Here is a 20724-nt window from a genome sequence, read left to right as displayed (position 1 = left end):
ATAATTTTTAAAAATCAGCAATTAAACGTTTAAAAAAAACTCTACTTTTTTTCTGATTTCCAGTTTGATTCTGATTAATTGATAAGAAACAAATATATGTGCAGTTAGTAAGTTAGCACTAGCTTAGTTCACTACAGTAGAACAGAACCAACCACAGAGCCACAGAGAAAAACAAAAGACATGTTTTTTGGTTTTTTTTACATATAAAGGCGTCCATGTTTTTCTTTCTTTCTTTCTTTCTTTCTTTTTTAACCGCTCTTTTTTAAGTCCCAAAATCGGAAATGACGTTATTACAACTTCAACATTACCACAAGAAAACAAACGGTATTCACCTGTATAGCGTCTCGGCTTAATGTCTCCATCTAGTGGACAAAGTGAATAAAGCGACTAAAAGAAATAATCGCTGTTTGGTCAGATGTGCGCATTACAGGCAGAAATAATGTCATCGCCCCCTGGCGGATGAGGGCGGTAAAGCGGCTGTTTAAGTGGGACAGCCAGCGGCGCGGTTGTTATGGAGAAGCTTTACCCCGTCGAGCTGCAGACATGGAGCCGCTACTCGGGACGTAACCGGGCCGATTAACGCGGATATGACTTCCCCAGGCCCTTACAGCCAACTTTCAAGCGAAACAGGTTTGATACTTGACTGCTTTTCTCTTTTTACGCACTTTATGGGAATGTTTTTAGTTATGTTCTGAAGTCTGGCGTTAAAAAAAAAAAACAAGAAAAAAACCCCGCTCGCTCGGTTTCCGCGACAGGTTTCCTTTCCAAGTTACCTTACGCTATGCTACGTTACGCTACGCTATGCTAACTAGCCAGGTTTTCTTTCACGCATAACACAACTTTTACTTCAACCACCTTTTCAGACGTTATTTTGCGTCTTAAAAAAAAACCCCCACTTAGTTCGTCGTGTTGTTCGTTCGACACGATACTCGTTTTCATTCATTATGAAACATCCTGTCAGAGACGTTCGTTTTCTCTTCCCACCTGTATTGCGGAAAGCCCCGCCCTTCCCCCCCGGGATTGGTCGATGCGCTCAGGTTTCTGCGCCGTGATAGGAGGAAACGCGTGCGAGTACGCGCGGCTAGCCAACCACATCGCAGAATAGAGCGCGTGTCGGAATGCGGACGGGATAAAGAAAAACGAACGCGTATGTCGAGGCTAAAGGCTAGCCTGGTGAACATCCTGCTAACAGCAAACAGCTGTTTTTAGTGGCAGTTTATTCTTTTATTTATTTACTTTTAAAGTGCTGGAGTTGTTAAAGCTTAACGGTATGATGTAACTTTAAATATTTAGTTTTCAGATAAGTCATGTTTGAGTGATATTTAATCATACAATTAAAAAAAAAATGTTTTGTTTTTAATAATATTTAACATTTCCCACTGTGTTCATCAATAAAAGCATTAAACAAGAGCGAGTTGGGTAAGTTTTATAGGTTTATGGTTAATGTAGGGTGTGTGTGTGTGTGTGTGTGTGTGTGTGTGTGTGTGTGTGTGTGTGTGTGTGTGGGTCCGAGGTTTTCCTTATCTCAGATTGAACTGATTAACATTGGGGTGTAATATAACACTCTCTCTCTCTCTCTCTCTCTCTCTCTCTCTCTCTCTCTCACACACACACACACACACACACACACACACACACACACACACACAGACAGAAGTTAGTTACCAAAGTTATAACCTTTTCCGGTCCCACAGAGAACCCTTATATGGTTCACTTTAACCTGTTAAGTGATGATCCGTAAAAAAAGATCTTCTTCTTCTTCCTTCATCGCCAAAGGACTACACCGCTCAACTCGAGAACCCTGGAAATGTCAACCCTTCTGAACAGGAAGAAGAAGAAGGTTCTTTGCAGAACCTACGGCGCTGTAAAGAGCCGATAAAGAAGCTGTATTTCCGTATCGGAGTGCACGGAGAGTTCTGGATGTTCTAGATCGGGAAACGCTTCCGAGCTTCTCAAACGGACACGGAGCTCCGACCAATCAGGACGAGCCTGTGATTTGTGGGCGGTGCTGAAAACTTCCACTCACTGGAACGTCTATACGCTGCTTTTGTAAACGTGACGTGTAGGAAGTCCGTCTTGATCTGAGACCGTTGGGAACGACGACGCGGTTTAACATCCACACTTGTGTTCGCGCTCCTGGGTTCGATGCTAGTCTGAAAGCAGGAACTAGCAAAGAAAGCTAGCTCACCTAAGCTCAATATACCCGGTTGAGTGAAACTTACCTCGACGTGCGTTCTCAGATTAGACGAGGCGGTTTTTGTTTTAATGTTGTTTTTTTTACCCACATTATTGATTCACAAGATGCGATCTCCAACTAAAAACCTCCTCGACCGACGTACCGGTCGTTTCCATTAAAGTGTGCGTAGAAGATTTGCGAATAAACCGCCGTTTCCGTCCCGTTTTTTACTTTTCCGAGCCGATTATCCGAAGGCGCGACTTCTTTGACGAAAAATCCCGAAATTCGCATCAAAGTAAACACTTGGGAACTCCTTCATTGGCTGGATGAGAGAGGAAGAAGGACCGTCGAGATTTGTAACGAGTGCTTTTTTACACGCTGCTTCTAAAGTTGGACGTGACCCAGAAAGACAGCTTTACGGTATCTAGGCCACCTCGTTCTGCACGCGTCACCCGAACGACGCCGCGAATCGCCCCGTCGTCGGTCCTAGCAGCAACAAAAGCCCGTTCGATTCAGATTGCTCATCGCAGCGTTGTAGGTTCGGGGCGGGAAACGGTTTACTGGGACCGGGACGTAGACGTGACGTGGATTTGGGACGGAGCCCGCTGCGGTGGAACTCCTGAAGGCAGAAAGAACGAGGAGGAAAGAGATGGATACGATTCTGAAGAGGAAGAGAGATGGAAAAAATACTGTGGAATGTTAGCGATAGGGAAAGTGCGCGCACTCTCAGAGGATTAGCACAGGGCTGGATCTGATTCTGATTCTGATAATGAAGCGTGGGCTCGGCTTCTTTCCGCTCGGTCCTCGGTATTCGTGTCGTGACGGTCTAAACGGCGTGATTCGGTCTCACCCGACGTCACATCGCCGGACAGTGAGAGACTGAGCGCTCTTTTCTTTTTTCCTTTACAGAACGCAACCTTATCACAGTGAGCACGCCTAGGCCGTGTGTGTGTGTGTGTGTGTGTGTGTGTGTGTGTGTGTAGGCATTATCAGAAGGTTGTAAAAGCAGTGAAAGTACAGTGACTTTAAACTTTGACCCCGTGTGTCTACTATCGAAAGCATTAAGCTCTCACTACCGATTAATCCGCTGATCTCATGCCGTAACCCCCCCCCCACCCCCCACTTGTTTATTTACTATTTTTGCCTCACACAAGCTTACCGAAGAGACGTTTTTATCTGAAGATCTAAACTTTGATGTTGCAGCATGTTCTGCATCACTTCCTGTGCCGCACGTCTCCATCTGCTCTGATCTCAGATAGATAGTAATAAATCATGTTGCACTTTTCTGGGATTTAGATTACTCCGCACCGATAACCGACTGACGGAACTGTCTGCAGAAAAAACCCCAAAAACGTTAGCGGTGCGTGCGCATGTCCATATGACACGTCCGACTTCTTAACTCCCTCCAGCCTCTGTCTTATCTAGCTCCGGCATCCTCAAATTCCTCCCGAGTTCCTCCTGAGCTATCTGTTTAAACTCTCTCTCACACACACACACACACACACACACACTTCTGACATGAGTCATGGCAGAGTGTTTTTGTTTTCTTATTTTTTGCCTTGTTTTAGATTGTTGTTTCGGGACACACCAACATTTCCTGTTTTTTTTTCTTTCTTTTAAATAATAATAATAAAAAAATTAGACCGATGGGGGGTACAAATTTTTGCACCTTGACCTTAAATGTTATTCTTAAAAAAATAAAATCTACAACCCCCCCATCAATCACGTCTTTGTGATTGATGTCATGAACCTATTAACCCTGTGGGCACAAGTGAGCGTTTTTGTTGCTTGTGTGTTACTCAAGTAGCCACGCCCACTGTGTGAGGTTTTCTTTGCCTTGTCCTAACAGTTGCTCTGTGTGTGTGTGTGTGTGTGTGTGTGTGTGTGTGTGTGTGAGAGAGAGAGAGAGAGAGGTTTTCTGTTTTATTGAAGCCCTGAAAAGATCCACTGTATGAGGAAGAGTGTTTGGGAGGGTGTGTTCTCTCTAAACACACACACACACACTCTTCACGTTTTCTCCTAAATACTTTGTCGAATGTATAAAAAGGAATAAAACACTCGTCCTGCTGCTACAAGAAAACCATCAATGAGTTGCTGTTGGCACTCTGAATTATTGGCACCCTTTTAGTCTCCTTTTGCCAAGATAACAGCTCCGAGTCTTCTCCTATAACGCCTGATGAGGTTGGAGAATACATGGCGAGGGATGTGAGGCCGTTCCTCCACAGTGCGTTGAGACGATACAGACACACGTCCAATTCCAGGTGGATTCATAACATTTCCAGTGGACTGGAACTTCTGAATTATTGCCCTGATGGTGAAATGGGCGTTTTCAATGCTCGTGGTATTTTCTTATAGACACGCCCCATTGTGTGAAGCTCAGTTATATTCCTCTGTCTTTCCCATTGTTATATATGACTACGGGAATTTGGCCTGTGTGTTTCCTCATATTTATACCCCTGTGAAACAGGAAGTCATGGCTGAACAATTTCCTGTTCCTAGTCACCAAAAATAATCAACGGGAGCATACTTCAAATCTATTTTTCTCATATGAATTCACAGGGGTGCCAATAATTGTCGCACACCTATATTTAACAAAGACTTTTTTTGTAGAAACCTGTTTGTATGAGTATTTTTGTGAATTATTTGAACAAAAGATCAAAAGGTTAAACAATAAAGACAATCTTTCACAGCCTATACAGCTCATATTTACCAGGGGTGCCAATATTAATGCAGGGCACTGTAACATTCATACGCCGTTGAGCCGTTCTGTGGTTCTGCATAGTGTGTGTGTGTGTGTGTGTGTGTGTGTGTGTGGGTGTGAGACATTTTTGTGAAAAGGTCCAGTGTGTGAGTAAGTTGACGGGATGGAGGGTGTGTCATCTCTAAACATTTTATTTTTCACACACACACACACACACACACACACTCTTACTCTTCAGTATCGTTCGCGAGTCCTGGTAGGCCGGCTTTACCGGTAACATCGTTCTCACACGCATGAGAGCAGTGCATTCAGGACACGTTCATTAGATGTGGGCGGAGCTAGAAAGAGTTTAGCCTCTCGGTTGGTCAAAACAGCGGTGAGGAAATTGTTGTGACGAGGTAGACCCAGGCATCTCCGTGCTCCTCGGTAGTCGAGTTTTTTATTTATTTATTTATTTTCAGACATATTTCCGGCCCAGTCCCGAATCGCCGTCTGTTCCCTACACGTGCTCACTACGTAGGGTGTAACGTAATCGCACTTTAATTGAGCGTCATCGTGTACGGCCTACACGCCCGTCCCTGACATTTATCAATAATAAAGCAGACGAGGACTTCTCTACATATTAGATTAGATTAGATTAGATTATGGATTATAAGTAAATCCTTGGTGCTTTTTTTCCTTCTGTATAATTTATACGTTTTCTCTTTCTCGGACTCCTCAGGTCCCAGGCTCGGCTGTGTCCCAAATCCGAAGACGGACTCCCTAGGATGGCGGTGCTTCACTTTCTCGCTCGCACACTGGAACTTTTCAAGTGAGATCCTCTGGACTGTAGTTATGGATCCCGAGGACACGTTCCGAATCGATCTTCCGTCCGCGGTGACGAACCGAGACCTGCTGTGAGAATCCGCTTCTTTTTCTTCCTCGCTCTACTTAGTGTTTTACTTTTATTTTGCTCTGATGCAGGAACAATGGAAGAACATCGGCGTGTGCCGCTAACGTTTATTAATCAGCCGTGAAGATCGCCCGATCTGCTCCGATTCCCTCCGAAAGCGGTATCTAATCCAAGCCTTAACCTCGTCGTTCGGCTGAGATCCTGAGCGATCTCAACGAAGAGCATCAGGAGAACCGACCAGACCATGACTTTCACTTCCACGCCAGCGTCCGTCCTGCTGTATTTCCGACCGTTCTCGCCGTTAAACCCAGAAAATAAGCGCAGAGGAGCACGACCCTTCGGATTTGTTTTGCTCTCGCTCCACCAGACGGAGGAGGAGATCGGATCTTCGCTTTAGCGCTCTCGTCTTCCCTTCACCGTTCTTCTCTTCCCTCCTTCTGAAGCGGCCCACGAGCCGCATGTCGTTTCCGATGAACGTCAGCGTTTGGCTTCACGCCGTCCACGCGCTTTCACTTCACGGTGGTTTGAGTCATTTCATCGTGAACTTGCACTACCCTGGGTGACTTGGAGGCCTCGTCCTAAATCGCCAAAACAAACGAGAACTAAAGGATATCTTCGCTTTGAGATATCGACACAATCAGGAAACATCGTGTGTGTGTGTGTGTGCTCACTACGTAGGGACTTAATACACCCTACATAGTGCACTCCATGCCTGATGATAAGACAATGTATTGGCACCCCGGATTTAAAAGCGTTTCAGAGGACGTCTTGACTTGACGATCAGGATCTTTCTCCACGTTGCTTCCGTACTTCAAGACATCTCCTCCGTTATTTCAGGGTTTTTCTTTTTTTTTGGACCCTCCAGAGTCTGACCTACTCTAAACCCTCAAGACCTACCCTAGTTCACTTCTTTGTGATTTTTTTTTTTATTATTATTCGTGTGGAAGGGAGACGCGAGAAGCGCCGAAGATTTCGAGAAACGTCTCCGCAATCACCGTACCGGAACCACACTGTGAACCGGCGCTGAGAAGGTCGCGCCGACTTCAGGCCTGGACACCGAATCGACACGGAAAATACGACGCCAGGTATGATTACTACTTCAGAAATCTCGTGATCCGGGAGCGAGCGTAAACGAGACCCTTTGTTTTTTTTTTTGCGGCCGGACATGGCAGAGCACGACGAGCTGCTGGCCGAGATGACGAGCGTGAGCCGACTCTCCACGACGGACCGACTGAAGCACGCGCAGAAGAGACGGGCGCAGCAGCTGAAGGGCTGGGCGCAGATGGAGAAGGAGAGCGCACGCATGGGGAAGAACAGCGTCGCGCAGAGGAAGAGTGACGACAAGAAGGGCAAGAACCACGGTGGGAGGAAGGTGAGGTTCCCGAGCAACATCACGCTGCTGGAGGCCGCCGCCAGGAACGACCTCGACGAAGGTAAATCTACGTTACGTCAAATCAGCTTCATTTATACCCGCTGGGCTTGTGTTGGAGAAGGACACGCCCACTTTAGTGTTTTGTAGCGTGAGTGATTGAGTAGAGTCCAGGAGCAGGACGGAAAATGGAGGGAACGGAAATAAAAAGCTGGAAGGTGAAAACAAAGTGTGTGTGTGTGTGTGTGTGTTGTAGTGAGGGAGCTGCTGAAGAGTGGTGTTAGCCCTGACCTGTTTAACGAAGACGGTCTCACAGCCTTACACCAGGTACACACACACACACTCACACACACACACTGTATAATCATTGCTATTCTACATTGTTGTGTTTTTAGGCCCGTGTCCACCACAAGAACTTTTCTAGAAACTCAGGAAGTTCAGCTGCACTTCCAGGAACCAGGGCCGAAAATGTATTTATTTATTTTTCACCCCAGTAGCTCCAGAAAGTCTTTCTGCAGACCAGGAACTGACTGGGGTGGAGTTTGGGTGTGAGAGTGTGCATGCTTCCTGTTGTGTGGTGGAAAGACAAACTACAGGAACTTCTCCAGGAACCGTGTAGATCTCTTGCTCAGGAAAGTTCCTGAACCTTTCGGTTCCTCCCGTGCATGTGGAATGCGGCGCTCGTAAATTCGAACTTTTATTACCTCCGGTTTCAGAAGATTTAATCTCTGTTCAGAGGCTTAGTGAAGTTCAAATGATTTCGCCTAGTGATCGGAGAATACCCATAATGCACTGCTCTTTTGGACACAGCCAGTTTCGGTTAATAACAATAGGTTGAAGAATGTAAAGGGCGAGTCAAACAGAAGGTTAGTGTTTGTTAATGAAGGCGTGTTGAATCATCTGTCTCATCTCTCTCTCTCTCCGTCTCTCTCTCTCCGTCTCTCTCTCTCTCTCTCTCTCTCTCCGTCTCTCTCTCTCTGTGCCCAGTGCTGCATCGATGACTTTGTGGATGTGGTGCGCTGTCTGCTGGAGTCCGGTGCGAATGTAAATGCGTGTGACAGTGAGCTCTGGACTCCGCTACACGCTGCTGCCACCTGTGGACACACTGGCCTCGTACAGATCCTCGTCCAGGCGTGAGTCTGTCCCCGTACATACAAGCACACTAACAAATAGACAAACTACCATAAGAGTTGGAGCATCACGCCTACCGTAAATACACGAGCTACAGTGCGAACCGCTCACTGCTGGAGTATCGGGTCTTGTGTAAACGCATTAATGAATGTTTTTGAGTTGTATTACTGTGAAGTAATTGTGTGTGTGTGTGTAGCGGAGCGGATCTGCTGGCAGTAAATGCAGACGGGAACATGCCGTATGACCTGTGCGAGGACGAAGCCACGCTCGAACTCATCGAGGTAGTGATGGCCGAGCAGGGTGAGTCTCGTTCTCAGCGCCTTATCAAAAAACGAGGATGTCCCTAGCAGACTCGGAATCGTACAAGTCACCTTCTCGTCAGCTGTCTTCCGAGCGTGGCGGAGGTCATGTGACCGAGCGCCTCGTCGCGGTGGACAGACGGGTTACGTGGTGATGGTGATTAGCATGTGTTTAAAATGTTTCCCCACATATGCAGGCATCACACAGGAGCAGATAGACCAGTGCCGTGCTGCCAAGGAGAGAGTCATGCTGGCCGACGTCCAAGCACTGATAGACCGAGGAGACAACCTGAACGCCAAGGACCAACACGGGGCCACTCTGGTGAGAGAGAGCGAGAGAGAGAAAGCAAGAGCGAGACAGTGGAGATGTGACTCACATGTAAATGGTGTGTGCGTGTGTGTGTTGTGTAGCTGCACGTAGCGGCAGCTAACGGCTACTTGTCAGTGGGAGAGGTGCTGCTGGAGCACAGAGCGAGCGTGGACGAGACAGACGCAGACGGATGGACACCGCTGCACGCTGCCTCCTGCTGGGGACAGGTGAGAGGTGCACTGTGGAAAAACCACACAATCACTGATCACTTTATTACAAGCTCAAATAAATTCACGCTTTTATCCAAGGTTCCACAAACTTCTCCCGTTGACGATGTTGATGTTCACATTTGAAGCGATTTCGAGTCTCGCAACGCTTTTCAAGATCTGAACAGTGTTGCACGGTGATGTTGGGTGATGAAGCCATCATAAAGACGTTTGGGGTTGAGGACAGGGCTCTCGGGTGCAATCTCTTACACCATTGTCGTATTGAAACGGGAAGAACCTTCCTGAAAATTGCTGCCGCAGAATTTTGCGGTTTTTGAAGAATAAAACGACAATATCACGAATTTTCACGAGTGCCACTGCCTGCAAGCAGTTCCCGACTACATAGCCTGTAATGTTATTTTTAAAAAAAATGAAAGAAAATAAAAACATGAAAGGAAAAAAATGGATGAATAGAGCGAAAGATTGATGAAATGTAACACACATTTGTCATTTAAAATTTTTAATAAAATAAAAATAAAAAGTCTTGGCATGTTCACTGGCAGTGCTGTTTAAAAAAGATACTCAAAGCTTACAGGCTGATCGGCTAGATCGTTACCTGGAAACGCGTCCCTGCGTTCAGTGAAAACCAACATTTCATTTCCAAAATATTCAGTGAGCGAGTGGAGTAGATGAGGCTGAGGGTTGGGGACATTAACTGACTTGATTTGGACTATTTATGTTTACAGAGAACGCTGGTTAGATTCTTCAAAAAAAGCTAAACAGTTCAAGCTAAAGTCATTGATTTTCTTTAAAGCAGTGACGTAAAACTTTAACACAGACAACTATATGCGAAATGTCTCGCTACTACAGATAAATGGAAATCGGGCGCTAAAGAAAACGTGCCGGCGTATTTCGGAAACTGCTGATCTCCAGAGATTTTCTCACACACACACACACACACACACACACACACACACACACACACACACACACACAGAGTCTCTAAAGTATGTACAGAATGGTGTGAAAACCAAAAAAACATCCAGGCTTCAGTGGGAACGCTGGTTCAATGAGTCAGCGGTTTGTTGCAAAGGTTGACTCGTATTTGCATGCTCCCACGTGATTGGCTGATTTGGATTATTGCGTTAATCAGGTGTACAGGTGTTCCTAATAAAGTGGCAGGCGCTAGCTTAGTAGTCAGGTACTAACACCGTGTATGCCGTAAGCTGAAGTTATATATACATAGAGAGAGACATTACTGCAGTACCTCAATATTATCTATATGCACTAGATAGCTAGTGAGAGTAATATTATGTAATAATTGGATGGGGTACTCGAGGGTACTCAAGGGTACTTTTGTAACGCAGTCAGTGGAGATCGCTGCTGACGGACGGCTTGAGTTTAATCTGAAAATACAACGTAGTGAGACTGAGTCAGTGTTGCGTTATTACATCATGGCCAAACCTTTTATCATTTCATTTCTCAACGTACCACGGCAAAGTCTGAGAAGGTTTCTCACAGATCCATCTCACTTTGCCATTGCACGGCCTGTCGTTCCAGCCCTGCTTATCCGGAAAACCCCAAATCTCAGCACAGTCCTCGTTGTCCATATCGTTGGGTTCCCCCGGAACCCAGTACCTGAAATCCAGAGACATCGGAGTCTTTGGTTGACATGAACTTTACAATGTGGTCAGATAATCCAGGAGAATTGGTTTAAAAGTCTTACGCAGTGGTCAGTGCTGTACCATCCACCCATTTCCAGGTCCCCTCTGTATTTCTGTCATTTAAACCAATCCAAGCCTTATCGCTGCCCAGCTGCTGAACAAGGAACTCCTGTGAAGATCAAAGAGCAATATGAAAAAGAACGTCTCAAGCTTACTATTTCTCTTTCACTTTCATGTTCTCTCTCACCTGTTCCTCTTTGGTCTTGATGGTCACGAGTTCTGCTCCATTCTTTTTGCAGTCCTGTCTGCCCTCAGTCCAGCTTTTCTTCTCAGTAGAGATGAAGTAAAGATTGGGGCTGAAGTAGACCCATCCTTCTCTGCCCTGTGCAGCTGGAAAGACAGAAAGGATATAGATTTTAATAATGTTTTTTAAGCAGACCCACTCCTGGAGGAATTCTCGCCAATCCTGACCCGTCCCACGAGTTTGTTTTCGCCCAATCTCTCTTGGTTTTTCCACATTATCTCCCAAATTTGGTCACCTGCCAACCCCCACACCCCCAACCAGTTCGGTCTCACCTAGCCGTACAGCAGCTACCAGTGTTCTTAAAGGCACCCAGAGATCAGGGCCAACTTTGCTTCCCTGTCTCCTGACACGGAAGGTTGTGGCATTGTCGGGATTCAAACTTGCAGTCTCTCTTTTCCATGATATTTTCTAACGTGGAATTGGTTCTAGTTCACAGAATATTAACAGATTAGTTCTTTAAACCACCATAACCTTAATCAGGTGAAAGATTATAGGTAAAGGTAAAGATTATAGTTACCACAGCACTTTGCAAATACACTTGTATGCTCCCATGTTATTGAAAACCTTTCTTTGTACCACAAACTTCATATCTGACTGCCCACTCGAACGTAAAAATCACCCCCTCCCAAAAGTCTTTATTGGCTCCTGCAAGATCCCATTGGTAATGCGCACCACTAGTTGGGACATGTTGTTTTGAAACCCAGCAGCACTCGTACAAAACCCAGACACATTAAAATGTAATTGTCAGCACTCTACTGAGAGGTTTTTTTTGACGGATTTTATTACCTAGCTCTTCCAACCTGTTCCGAAGTACATCTCTCTCCTTCTGTAACTGGTCTTTCTGGTTTGCCATGGTGCTGTAGTTTGTCTGCAGTGTCTCCAGTTTGTTAGTCAGTTCCTTACATTTTTCCTGGTCCTTTTCTCTCACCATAGTCAGGTTGTTGTAGCTGGTCTGTAACCGGCCTCTCTCGACTGTCAGGTTGTTGTAGCTGTTCTGTAACTGGTCTCTCTCAGTGGTCAGGTTGTTGTAGCTGGTCTGTAACCGGTCTCTCTCGACTGTTAGGTTGTTGTAGCTGGTCTGTAACTGGTCTCTCTCAGTGGTCAGGTTGTTGTAGCTGGTCTGTAACCGGTCTCTCTCGACTGTTAGGTTGTTGTAGCTGGACTGTAACTGGTCTATCTTGACGGTCAACTTGTTGGAGTTCATTTGTATCCGGTCTCTCTCGACTGTCAGGTTGTTATAGCTGGTTTGTAACCAGTCTATATTTATGGTCAAGTTGTTGTAGCTGGTCTGTAGCCGGTCTCTTTCAATGGTCAGGTTGTTGTAGTTCATCTGTAACCGGTCTCTCTCGACTATCAGGTTTTTGTAGTTCGTTTGTAACTGGTCTCTCTCGACTATCAGGTTTTTGTAGTTCGTTTGTAACTGGTCTCTCTCGACTATCAGGTTGTTGTAGTTGGTTTGTAACTGGTCTCTATCAAAAGTCATGTTTTCGTAGCCGGTTCGGTGCGCCAGAAGGAGTTTGCTGTAATGAGTTTGTAAATCGGTGTTTTCTGTAGTCAAGTTGTTGAACTTGACCCACAGCACTAAGACAGCAGAAATCAGGAGGACACACAACAGGGTCAAGCACACTGCAGCAAGTCTGTAATATCTGCTCCACGAGGTGTCGCCTCCTAAACAAGAACAGGAGAAAAAGGGAGACAATTTATTAGCGTCATCTATCTTGCATGTACACTCATTGGCCAGGTAGACCGCATGTACACACCGATCAGCCATAACATTAAAACTATCTGCGTAAAATCGTGTAGGTCCCCCTCTCCTTGTGCCACCAAAACAGCTCTGAGCCATCGAGGCACGGACTCCAGAAGACTTCTGAAGGCCAGCATGAACTTTTTCAGCAGTTTGTGCTACAGTAGCTCTTCTGTGGGATCAGACCAGACGGGCTAGCCTTCTCTGAACACGTGGATCAATGCGCCTTGGGTGCCCATGACCCTGTCACCGGTTCACTGGTTGTCCTTCATTGGTCCACTTTTGGTAGGTACTAACCAGTGCAAGACCTGCCGTTTTGGAGATCCTCTGACCCAGTCGTCTAGCCATCACAATTTGGTCCTTGTCAAAGTCGCTCAGATCCTTACGCTCGCCCATTTTTCCTTTTTCCAGCACATCAACTATAAGAACTGACTGTTCCCTTCCCTTGCTGCCTAATAAATATATCCCACCCTCAAGAGGTGCCAGTGTAACGAGATGATCGGTGTTATTCACTTCACCTGGATTTAATGTTATGGCTCATCAGTGTCGATGCACTTTATAGGTATGGATTTACAGACTGTAGTCCATTTGTTGCTTCACACAATGCATCAGCTCTTTACCCATTGTCCATCCATTAATGGAAGGGAAACAGATAATCTGCAGCTCAACTGATATACCTCAGTGGCATTCAACTAATAAATCGGCATCTAGGGTTACACCAAGGCCCTAAACCTCAGCTTTTGTTGTTTCTGTCAACCTGTTGGGTGAAATCAGTAACTTTTGTATTCACCATCAGTATTTTTATGTATTTAAACTTGGACACAGCAATTAATGAATGGTACACTGTGCCTTTGATCCATTTATAGTTGAATTTAATACTGCGGAACATCCTTGGAATAAGGTTAATAAAGTTCTCACATACACTTAGCATCTGTAAACAGTCATTCCTTCACCAGTCTCTCTTTTGTTTCTCTCTCTCTCTGTCTCGACATAAAAAAATACAAATAAATAAAAAATGGAGCTGGTCATGTTACTGAGAGGTTTCAAAATGCGCTGACACTGGGAACTCTTCCCATCAGTGTTAAATAGACAGCATCTTATAGAAAAATTCACTATATCAACAACATTTGTAAAAATTATTATTGTTATTATTATTTGGAACGTCCGCTGTACGAGTCCCTGGAAATGAGCCGTTACCACAGAAACGATAAGGTATTGGAACGAGTGCGTTGATCGAAACCTGTGATTTCCACTCCAGTCAACACTACAATCAGAGCTCCTGTTATAGAAAATGAATCAACACGTATTCAAACTTTTTAATTGGTTGACATACCGATATAACTGTGTCTTATAACTTAAGCCCATTTCTCTTTTCGAAAAGTGTCCATTCGTGTTGGTACTGCACCTGTGTCGATGTTCCTGACACTCCGCTCGGCCAGGCTGTCCTCACGCTTGTCGTCGTCGTCGTCTTCTCCACGGGAGTCGAACCTGTTATACGAAACCAGGTGGAAATTTTTAACCAAGACCTGTCTCATCTCCATCCTGCTTTCCATTAAAGCCAAGGCGTCGTCCTTCCCCGTCAGAGGTTCTACAGCACTAAATACTCACGAGTCAGTGTGCACCTCTGGTAATATCACATGCACGGCTCTGAATGGAGAAGTCAGACCGTGAGTACTTCTTGCAAAAAAATGCAGAGCTTGCTGAAATCAAAAGTGAACTGAAACCTTGAATCCGGCATCAAACATGTTTTAATTTTAACATGGGATGAAGCCGAGAGACTTTCCCGAATGATCAACTGGTATTGCGATGCTCACCGAGTCGCACTCCATCACATACGTCTGTCACGTCGTACCGCGCGTTTCGGCGAATTGTACAGGGTGGTACCAGTGGGTAGTGTTGGAATTCTCTACCGTATGGGTTGCGGTAGAAGGAACTGTTTGGAAAAGCCAGTCCAGGGACTGTGCTGGTCTGTGAAGCAATCCAGCTTGTGGTCGAGTTCCTGGAACTAGTCCATGATGAAACACGCCTTGGGAAATGCTCATCACACAGAAAAGCTGTACGGGCTCATATTGTTCACGCCAAATTGCTCAATTGCTACGCTCCAAGATGTAAGGAAGACTCTTCTCTGTCAGGTGGTGGGGAATGAACTTCCCCTGGCTGCAACGAGATAATCAACACTATTGACTTCACCTGTCTGTGGCTTTAAAGTTATGGCTGATCTGTGTGTTTGTATTTCATAAATCCTGAATATGAACGTTACTGATCAAGGTAATAAAAAAAAAAATGTATTAAAGAAAGGCCGTGTGTGAGAGCGGAAGCGAGGCCGCTGATTGGTCAGCTGCTTCAATATGCATTCTCGAAGAAAGAACGCCTCATGTGATGTTAGGGTTTGAAAAGTAGACATCGACTGCTGCAGGTCTTGTAATGGCGTCATGTGATGACAGTCCAACATTTGTGTGTGTGTGTGTGTGTGTGTGTGTGTGAGTGAGAGAGAACGGGTAAATTTCACACTAAAATTACCAAACTTCTTGCGAAAGGAGAAGGAAAGTGTGAGGGGAAAAAGAAAGGGGAGGAGCTTAATTAAGGAGTGGCGTGATGAAGTGGAGTTACTGGCACCGCCCCTGAAGATGATTATTTTCCTATGACGGCATATCCCGAAGAGTTTTATTCCTCTTATTTCTTTTTTTCTGTTTCTTTTCTTAGGCAGTTTGCCAAATTTATGATTTTTTAAAATAGATTTTTGTCCATTTATCGTTACTTTTAATGTTAATGTTCATTACTGTCAGAGCTGCAGCTGTAGACACGTTCTGACCAATCAGAATAGAGGATCCATCAGCACTGGTGGTTTAGTGGATGATTGTTGTTTGTGCAGCCTGACATGGGGTGTGTGTGTGTTTCTTGTCGTACAGCTACAAATGGTGGAGCTCTTGGTGGCTCACGGCGCAGATCTAAACGCCAAGTCTCTCCTGGAAGAAACCCCTCTAGGTGAGTGCGACGCTGTCGTCTCTCTAAGTGCACAGTTTAGGGTATAAAATATGGTTCCTGTTTATTAGGGTTAACTTACACCACACACACGCACACATCATATTGCACTAGATAACCTCTACTCAATAGAGTAGAGATTGCAGTAGAGATAACCTCTACTGCGTGCTTATTGTTAGGCTAAATTTGTGTGTGTGTGTTTGTGTAGATGTGTGTGTGGACGAGGAGGTCAGGGCAAAGCTATTAGAGCTGAAACACAAACATGAGGCCATCATGAAGAACCAGGACAAACACAAAGGCTCACTGCAGAGACGAGCGTCCAGCGCCAGCAGCCGGGGGTCAGTGTGTGTGTGTGTGTGTGTGTGTGTGTGAAATATTATTATTTGTTAGATTATTAATGTCATGAGGATTCTGTACTGATCAGGAAACACTGTCTGTGTGTGTGTGTGTGTGTGTGTGTGTGTGTGAGAGCAGTAAGGTGGTGAGGAGGACGAGCGTGAACGAGCGCAGTAGTTTGTACAGGAGAGAGCACCATAAGGAGGCCATGGTGTGGCAGGACAGAGGGAGACAGGACAGACAGACGGAGGACGAGGATGAAGACAAACAGACGGACGCCGAACTCAAGCACATGGTGAGGAAACAATGTGACACAAAAAAAATTGGCTTATTTTACCTGTACTAGCAAATCTAAGACGCTGTAGTTCTACCCCTGTTTGATTCGACATGGAATCACGCCTCTAACATGATTGGCTGTTCCCCCGATGCAGACGGCGGCGTCTAGCCAGGCGCAGGATTTGCGTTATCCGGATAACGACAGAGGCTTGGAAAACGGAGACCGCGACTCTGTCGTAGGAAATGGCGGCACCTTCGTGGCGTCTACGTCCTTGGTTCCCGGAGAGCTGCGCAGCAGTGGACGCAGGGAGCGCAGCGCCTCCTATCAGCTGACTCCAGCGCTGCCGAGCGGCGACGCCGGGGACACGGATAGCATGACGCGGGAGAAATCGCACCAGACGCTAGCGGAGCTGAAACGGCAGAGAGCCGCCGCAAAGCTTCAGAAACGGCAGGCTCCTGCTCCGCCGCTGCTTCCTCCGACACAGGAAGAGGCGGGGCCTGCTGAACTGGCGGTGCAGCCGGTGTACTTCACACCTGCGAGCGGCGATCCGCCGCTACTGAAGCTGAAGGCACCAGAGGAAGAGGAGCCGGCCAATCAAAAAGAGCCGTGCTGCGGACTTATGTAGGGAATGCGTGCTCTCTCTCTCACACACACACACACACACACACACACACACACACACACACACACAGCATAATTAAGAAGAGACGACCAATCAGAATGAACTAAGCTCGTAATGGACTCATAAAGGGAGCGCACACACACACACACACACACACACACACACTCCTTCACTGGAAAGCACAGAGAGCAGAACGTTCCAGCAATAAACCGCACCGTTCTCTCTCTCGATCACTTTATTTTTGTCTTCGACGCTCCAGTCAGCAGGACGTCGGTGTAAGAAAACTTCACTTCCTGTCCTCGCCATCATGACTTCCTGTTGTATTTATGTAAAGCTTCCTGTCAGAGGGGAGAGAAGACTGAGCTCGAGCACTTTATTACTGACAACTCGACATTCCATGAACACCTGCGTTTGAGTCATTATTATTATTATTATTATTAATTCTCCGTCTCAATGGCTCCCTGCTGCACTTCCATTATTATTATTATTATTATTATTATTATTATTATTATTATCATTATTGTATATCTTATATAGTGAACTTGTGACAATGGTTCCCTGATGTACATTTAGTGCACTTCTATAGGTTGAACAATTCAGCTTAAAAATACGGAGGTTAAAAGATGAAAGAAATGAGAAAAGATTTATATTTAGAGTACTATATATATACACACACACATAAATATAAAGAACGAAGTAAGCTGAAATATAAAATGTGTGTTTTGAAGACTTTACCAGAACAAATCTCTCTCTCTCAGGCGTTATTGCAGCCTCCAGAGCCGCTGCAGAGGTCGAAGGCGAGTTTAGTGGAGATATTTTTGTAGCTATTTCTAGAAGGAGAGGTTCTAGCTGCGTTTTCTCACTTGTGGAAAGACCAGCGGACTTCCTGGAGTCAGGGTAGGGTGTGAGAACTTTCTTTTAATTTCCTTCCTTCCAGTGTACAAACATGGCTAATTAGTTTCTGTAAGCAGGATGTTTAGCTGTGTGCTGATGATCGTGTTCTCCTGTCATCTTCGTTGCATTTGGGAATAAGTGAGCACTCGATTTGGAGTCCCTTAGCTCCACCCACTCAGCTCTCTGGAGCCAGCCCCTTAACCCTGCCCACTCAGCTCTCTGAACCCAGTTCCTTAGCTCCACACACTCAGCTCTCTGAACCCAGTTCCTTAGCTCCACCCACTCAGCTCTCTGGAGCCAGCCCCTTAGCTCCACACACTCAGCTCTCTGAACCCAGTTCCTTAGCTCCACCCACTGAGCTCTCTGGAGCCAGCCCCTTAGCTCCACACACTCAGCTCTCTGAACCCAGTTCCTTAGCTCCACACACTCAGCTCTCTGAACCCAGTTCCTTAGCTCCACCCACTCAGCTCTCTGGAGCCAGCCCCTTAGCTCCACACACTCAGCGCTTTGGCGCTACAGCTTTAGCCCCACCCCTAAGCTCTCTGAAGCCAGCCGTTATCGTTTTAGCCACGCCCACTCAGCTCTCTGGCGCTACTCCTTTAGCCCCACCCCCTAATCTCTTTGTCGTTATCCCCTTGGCCCTACACGTTAGAATGGTAAAGTCACTGCAAAACCAGTGATTTATAAACGAAGAAGAAAAACCCAGTAGCTGTAAGTAGATAAAATGCTGACGTAGCGAAGGTGAATTCAGAGCTGCAGTACGAGGTTACATCACGGCTGCAGGTTCACAGATCTGACGATGGATTGATCCGATTCACCCGTGCGTCCGTGCAGGCGACTGATTGACGAGCGATCGAGGGGACGTGATGATCAGCACACGGCTAAAGAAGCTCCACTAAACACATTCCTCATGAAGAATAGACTTCGGTGTGTAGTGCTGACCCGAACTGCGTTTACAGGCTTCAGACTAACGCCGTGCGAAAGCCGTGCGAAAGCAGTGAAACAGTACACTTTCTCACTTGGTGTAAAGATATTTATACAGTATGTTTGTTTTTTTTTTTGTGTAAAGATCGATTCAAGGACTCTTATCGACACTGACGTAGATTTTGATCCGTAGATGTATATGTTTGCGAGATCTAGTGCACTCGGTGGGGTGTAGAAACCGTTATTTCCGCCTGCGCAGTGCACTTGAATATATCCGTTCTTATTTCACCGTTTTCTTTTTCTTTTTTCCTCACAGCAGAAAAGCTTCCCGTCGCATGAAGAACATTCCGGATAACGAAACGGATTAGTATCGCCGCATCATTTCTCAACGTCATACGTTAATATCGTCCCGCGATGGCTTTTTCCATCATATTCATCGTAAGGAAGTGCGTCGATTGGCCGCGGTCGGAGACCAACGAGTCTAGCTCACGCGCGTCACTAGCTAACGAAAAAAACAAACAACAAATTGTGTAACGTTTAGCGTTTATACGTCTGATTCGGGACAGCATGTCCACATCCGATGGTTTTAGCCAGTTCACAAGCTAGCTACGAATGCTACCTCGCCAATTTGAAGCCTGACGCGCGAGATGAAATCCGTCAGACCCGAGCGTTAATAAAATCTCGTAGTTCGCGAGACGACCTGTTGTTCTTACGTAATTAATCCGAATCATTTCCACCGCAAGCGACGAAATATATATATAAAAAAAAATTTCTAACCTGGATGTGGAAGATTATTCTATGAAAAATTTTGTTTTTGAGATGTATTTATTTATTTATTTGATGAAGCACTGGACCGCTGAGGATGAAGTGCGAGGAAGAATTTTTAACGTCCGTTTAAACATCCGTTTTTGTTTTTGTTTGTTTTCCTGCGTCCTGCTGCCTTTAACTGCTGTCCGTTTTTACTTTTTTTTTTTCTTTTTTTTTCCCGGGGCCGTACGGACGCAAACTCAGCATAAAAATATATTTTGATGGGGAGTCGCTAGATTCTAGATTTTTAAAACAAACAATGAAAAAAAAAACGATTTATTATATAGAAACTATTTTCATGGCGTTTTCACGGTTGAGGATGACGTACTTTCGTAATCTTATAAAAAAAAAAAATGTTTAAAAAAAAGTCTTAACTGGCAGAGTGTCTACTGTCTGATATTTACGTTGCACAACAAAAGCTTGAATCGAATTTAAATAAAGGACCTAAAACTGTCTTTTTCTTTTCTTTGATGCTGTATTAAATGCTCACATTGTGAAAGTTCTCACTTTAAAAGATACATTTAAAAAGTTTTCTCTCGATGGAAATCGAAAAAAAATCGATAAATATTTGCGTCACGTTGTATAACTGACCTACTGGCACGTACCTCTTGCATTGTGTTTTTTTAAATGATTAAAATGGTCTTTATTTAAAACGTTTTGTGTACGCGTGCGTGGAAAGTGCTTCACGTGTCCTTATGATAAAAGTATACAATTTATTTTTTAAAAATATGATGCCCTTTTTTTGTTTTGCTTGTATAAAAAAAATGATCAAGGCAGAGTCGGGTTCTGCACGCTGATGAAGATTTTAAATATATGAAGAATAAAAAATTTAATACAAAAAAAAACCCCAGGAAAAAAACACACACCTTCTAAAATACGGTTAGTGATTTTTTTTCTTCTCTCACTGTCGTATCGTTTTAAAAATGTTTCTTCTCATGTATTTTCTTTTTAATCAGTCTGTAATCAGTATTTGTTTTATGTGTTTGTAAAAAATAAAAAGGACACTTTTTATTAAAAAAAAGAGAATTTCATTTAGAAACACACTTTTGTAATTTTTTTAATTAATTATTTTTTTAAAAAAAAAAA

The 20724-nt window shown here is 44.9% G+C and overlaps 2 protein-coding genes across 3 annotated transcripts; one reads left to right on the top strand and one right to left on the bottom strand.

Annotated features, from left to right (window-relative positions):
• Nucleotides 1-499: 499 nt before the first annotated feature.
• ppp1r16a (protein phosphatase 1, regulatory subunit 16A) lies at nt 500-20486 on the top strand. 2 transcript variants are annotated; one of them, XM_017483364.3, is made up of 12 exons: nt 500-630; nt 5599-6854; nt 6942-7202; nt 7395-7465; nt 8126-8271; nt 8466-8569; nt 8766-8890; nt 8980-9105; nt 15706-15781; nt 15987-16116; nt 16253-16409; nt 16546-20486. In XM_017483364.3, the coding sequence occupies exons 3-12, from the start codon at nt 6965-6967 to the stop codon at nt 17014-17016; spliced, it is 1644 nt and encodes a 547-aa protein (XP_017338853.1). In that variant the 5' UTR covers nt 500-630; nt 5599-6854; nt 6942-6964; the 3' UTR covers nt 17017-20486. The 2 variants fall into 2 exon arrangements, with proteins under 2 accessions (XP_017338853.1, XP_017338852.1); XM_017483363.3 differs by having other exon boundaries at nt 5599-7202.
• On the bottom strand, nt 10039-14876 carry LOC108273809 (C-type lectin domain family 4 member M). The gene is made up of 6 exons (XM_017483372.3): nt 14202-14876; nt 11839-12720; nt 10996-11138; nt 10811-10917; nt 10576-10722; nt 10039-10490 (listed from the first exon to the last, which is right to left on the bottom strand). Coding segments are annotated over exons 1-6 (1428 nt in total). The 5' UTR covers nt 14350-14876; the 3' UTR covers nt 10039-10489.
• Nucleotides 20487-20724: the final 238 nt, after the last annotated feature.

The sequence above is a fragment of the Ictalurus punctatus genome, chromosome 13 (assembly GCF_001660625.3).
Source record: "Ictalurus punctatus breed USDA103 chromosome 13, Coco_2.0, whole genome shotgun sequence".
NCBI lineage: Eukaryota > Metazoa > Chordata > Actinopteri > Siluriformes > Ictaluridae > Ictalurus > Ictalurus punctatus.
This window is presented reverse-complemented; position numbering and strand designations above follow the sequence as displayed.

Excerpts from the sequence above, each read along its gene's own strand:
- ppp1r16a (XM_017483363.3), top strand. The coding sequence starts at position 6,935 with ATGGCAGAGCACGACGAGCTGCTGGCCGAGATGACGAGCGTGAGCCGA. Across the intron at positions 7,203-7,394 it reads CAGGAACGACCTCGACGAAG|TGAGGGAGCTGCTGAAGAGT; the intron begins GTAAATCTACGT and ends TGTGTGTTGTAG. Across the intron at positions 9,106-15,705 it reads CTGCCTCCTGCTGGGGACAG|CTACAAATGGTGGAGCTCTT; the intron begins GTGAGAGGTGCA and ends CTTGTCGTACAG.
- LOC108273809 (XM_017483372.3), bottom strand. The coding sequence starts at position 14,349 with ATGGAAAGCAGGATGGAGATGAGACAGGTCTTGGTTAAAAATTTCCAC. Across the intron at positions 11,139-11,838 it reads GAACAGGTTGGAAGAGCTAG|CTGCACAGGGCAGAGAAGGA; the intron begins GTAATAAAATCC and ends CTGTCTTTCCAG. Across the intron at positions 10,723-10,810 it reads GGTACAGCACTGACCACTGC|GTACTGGGTTCCGGGGGAAC; the intron begins GTAAGACTTTTA and ends TCTGGATTTCAG.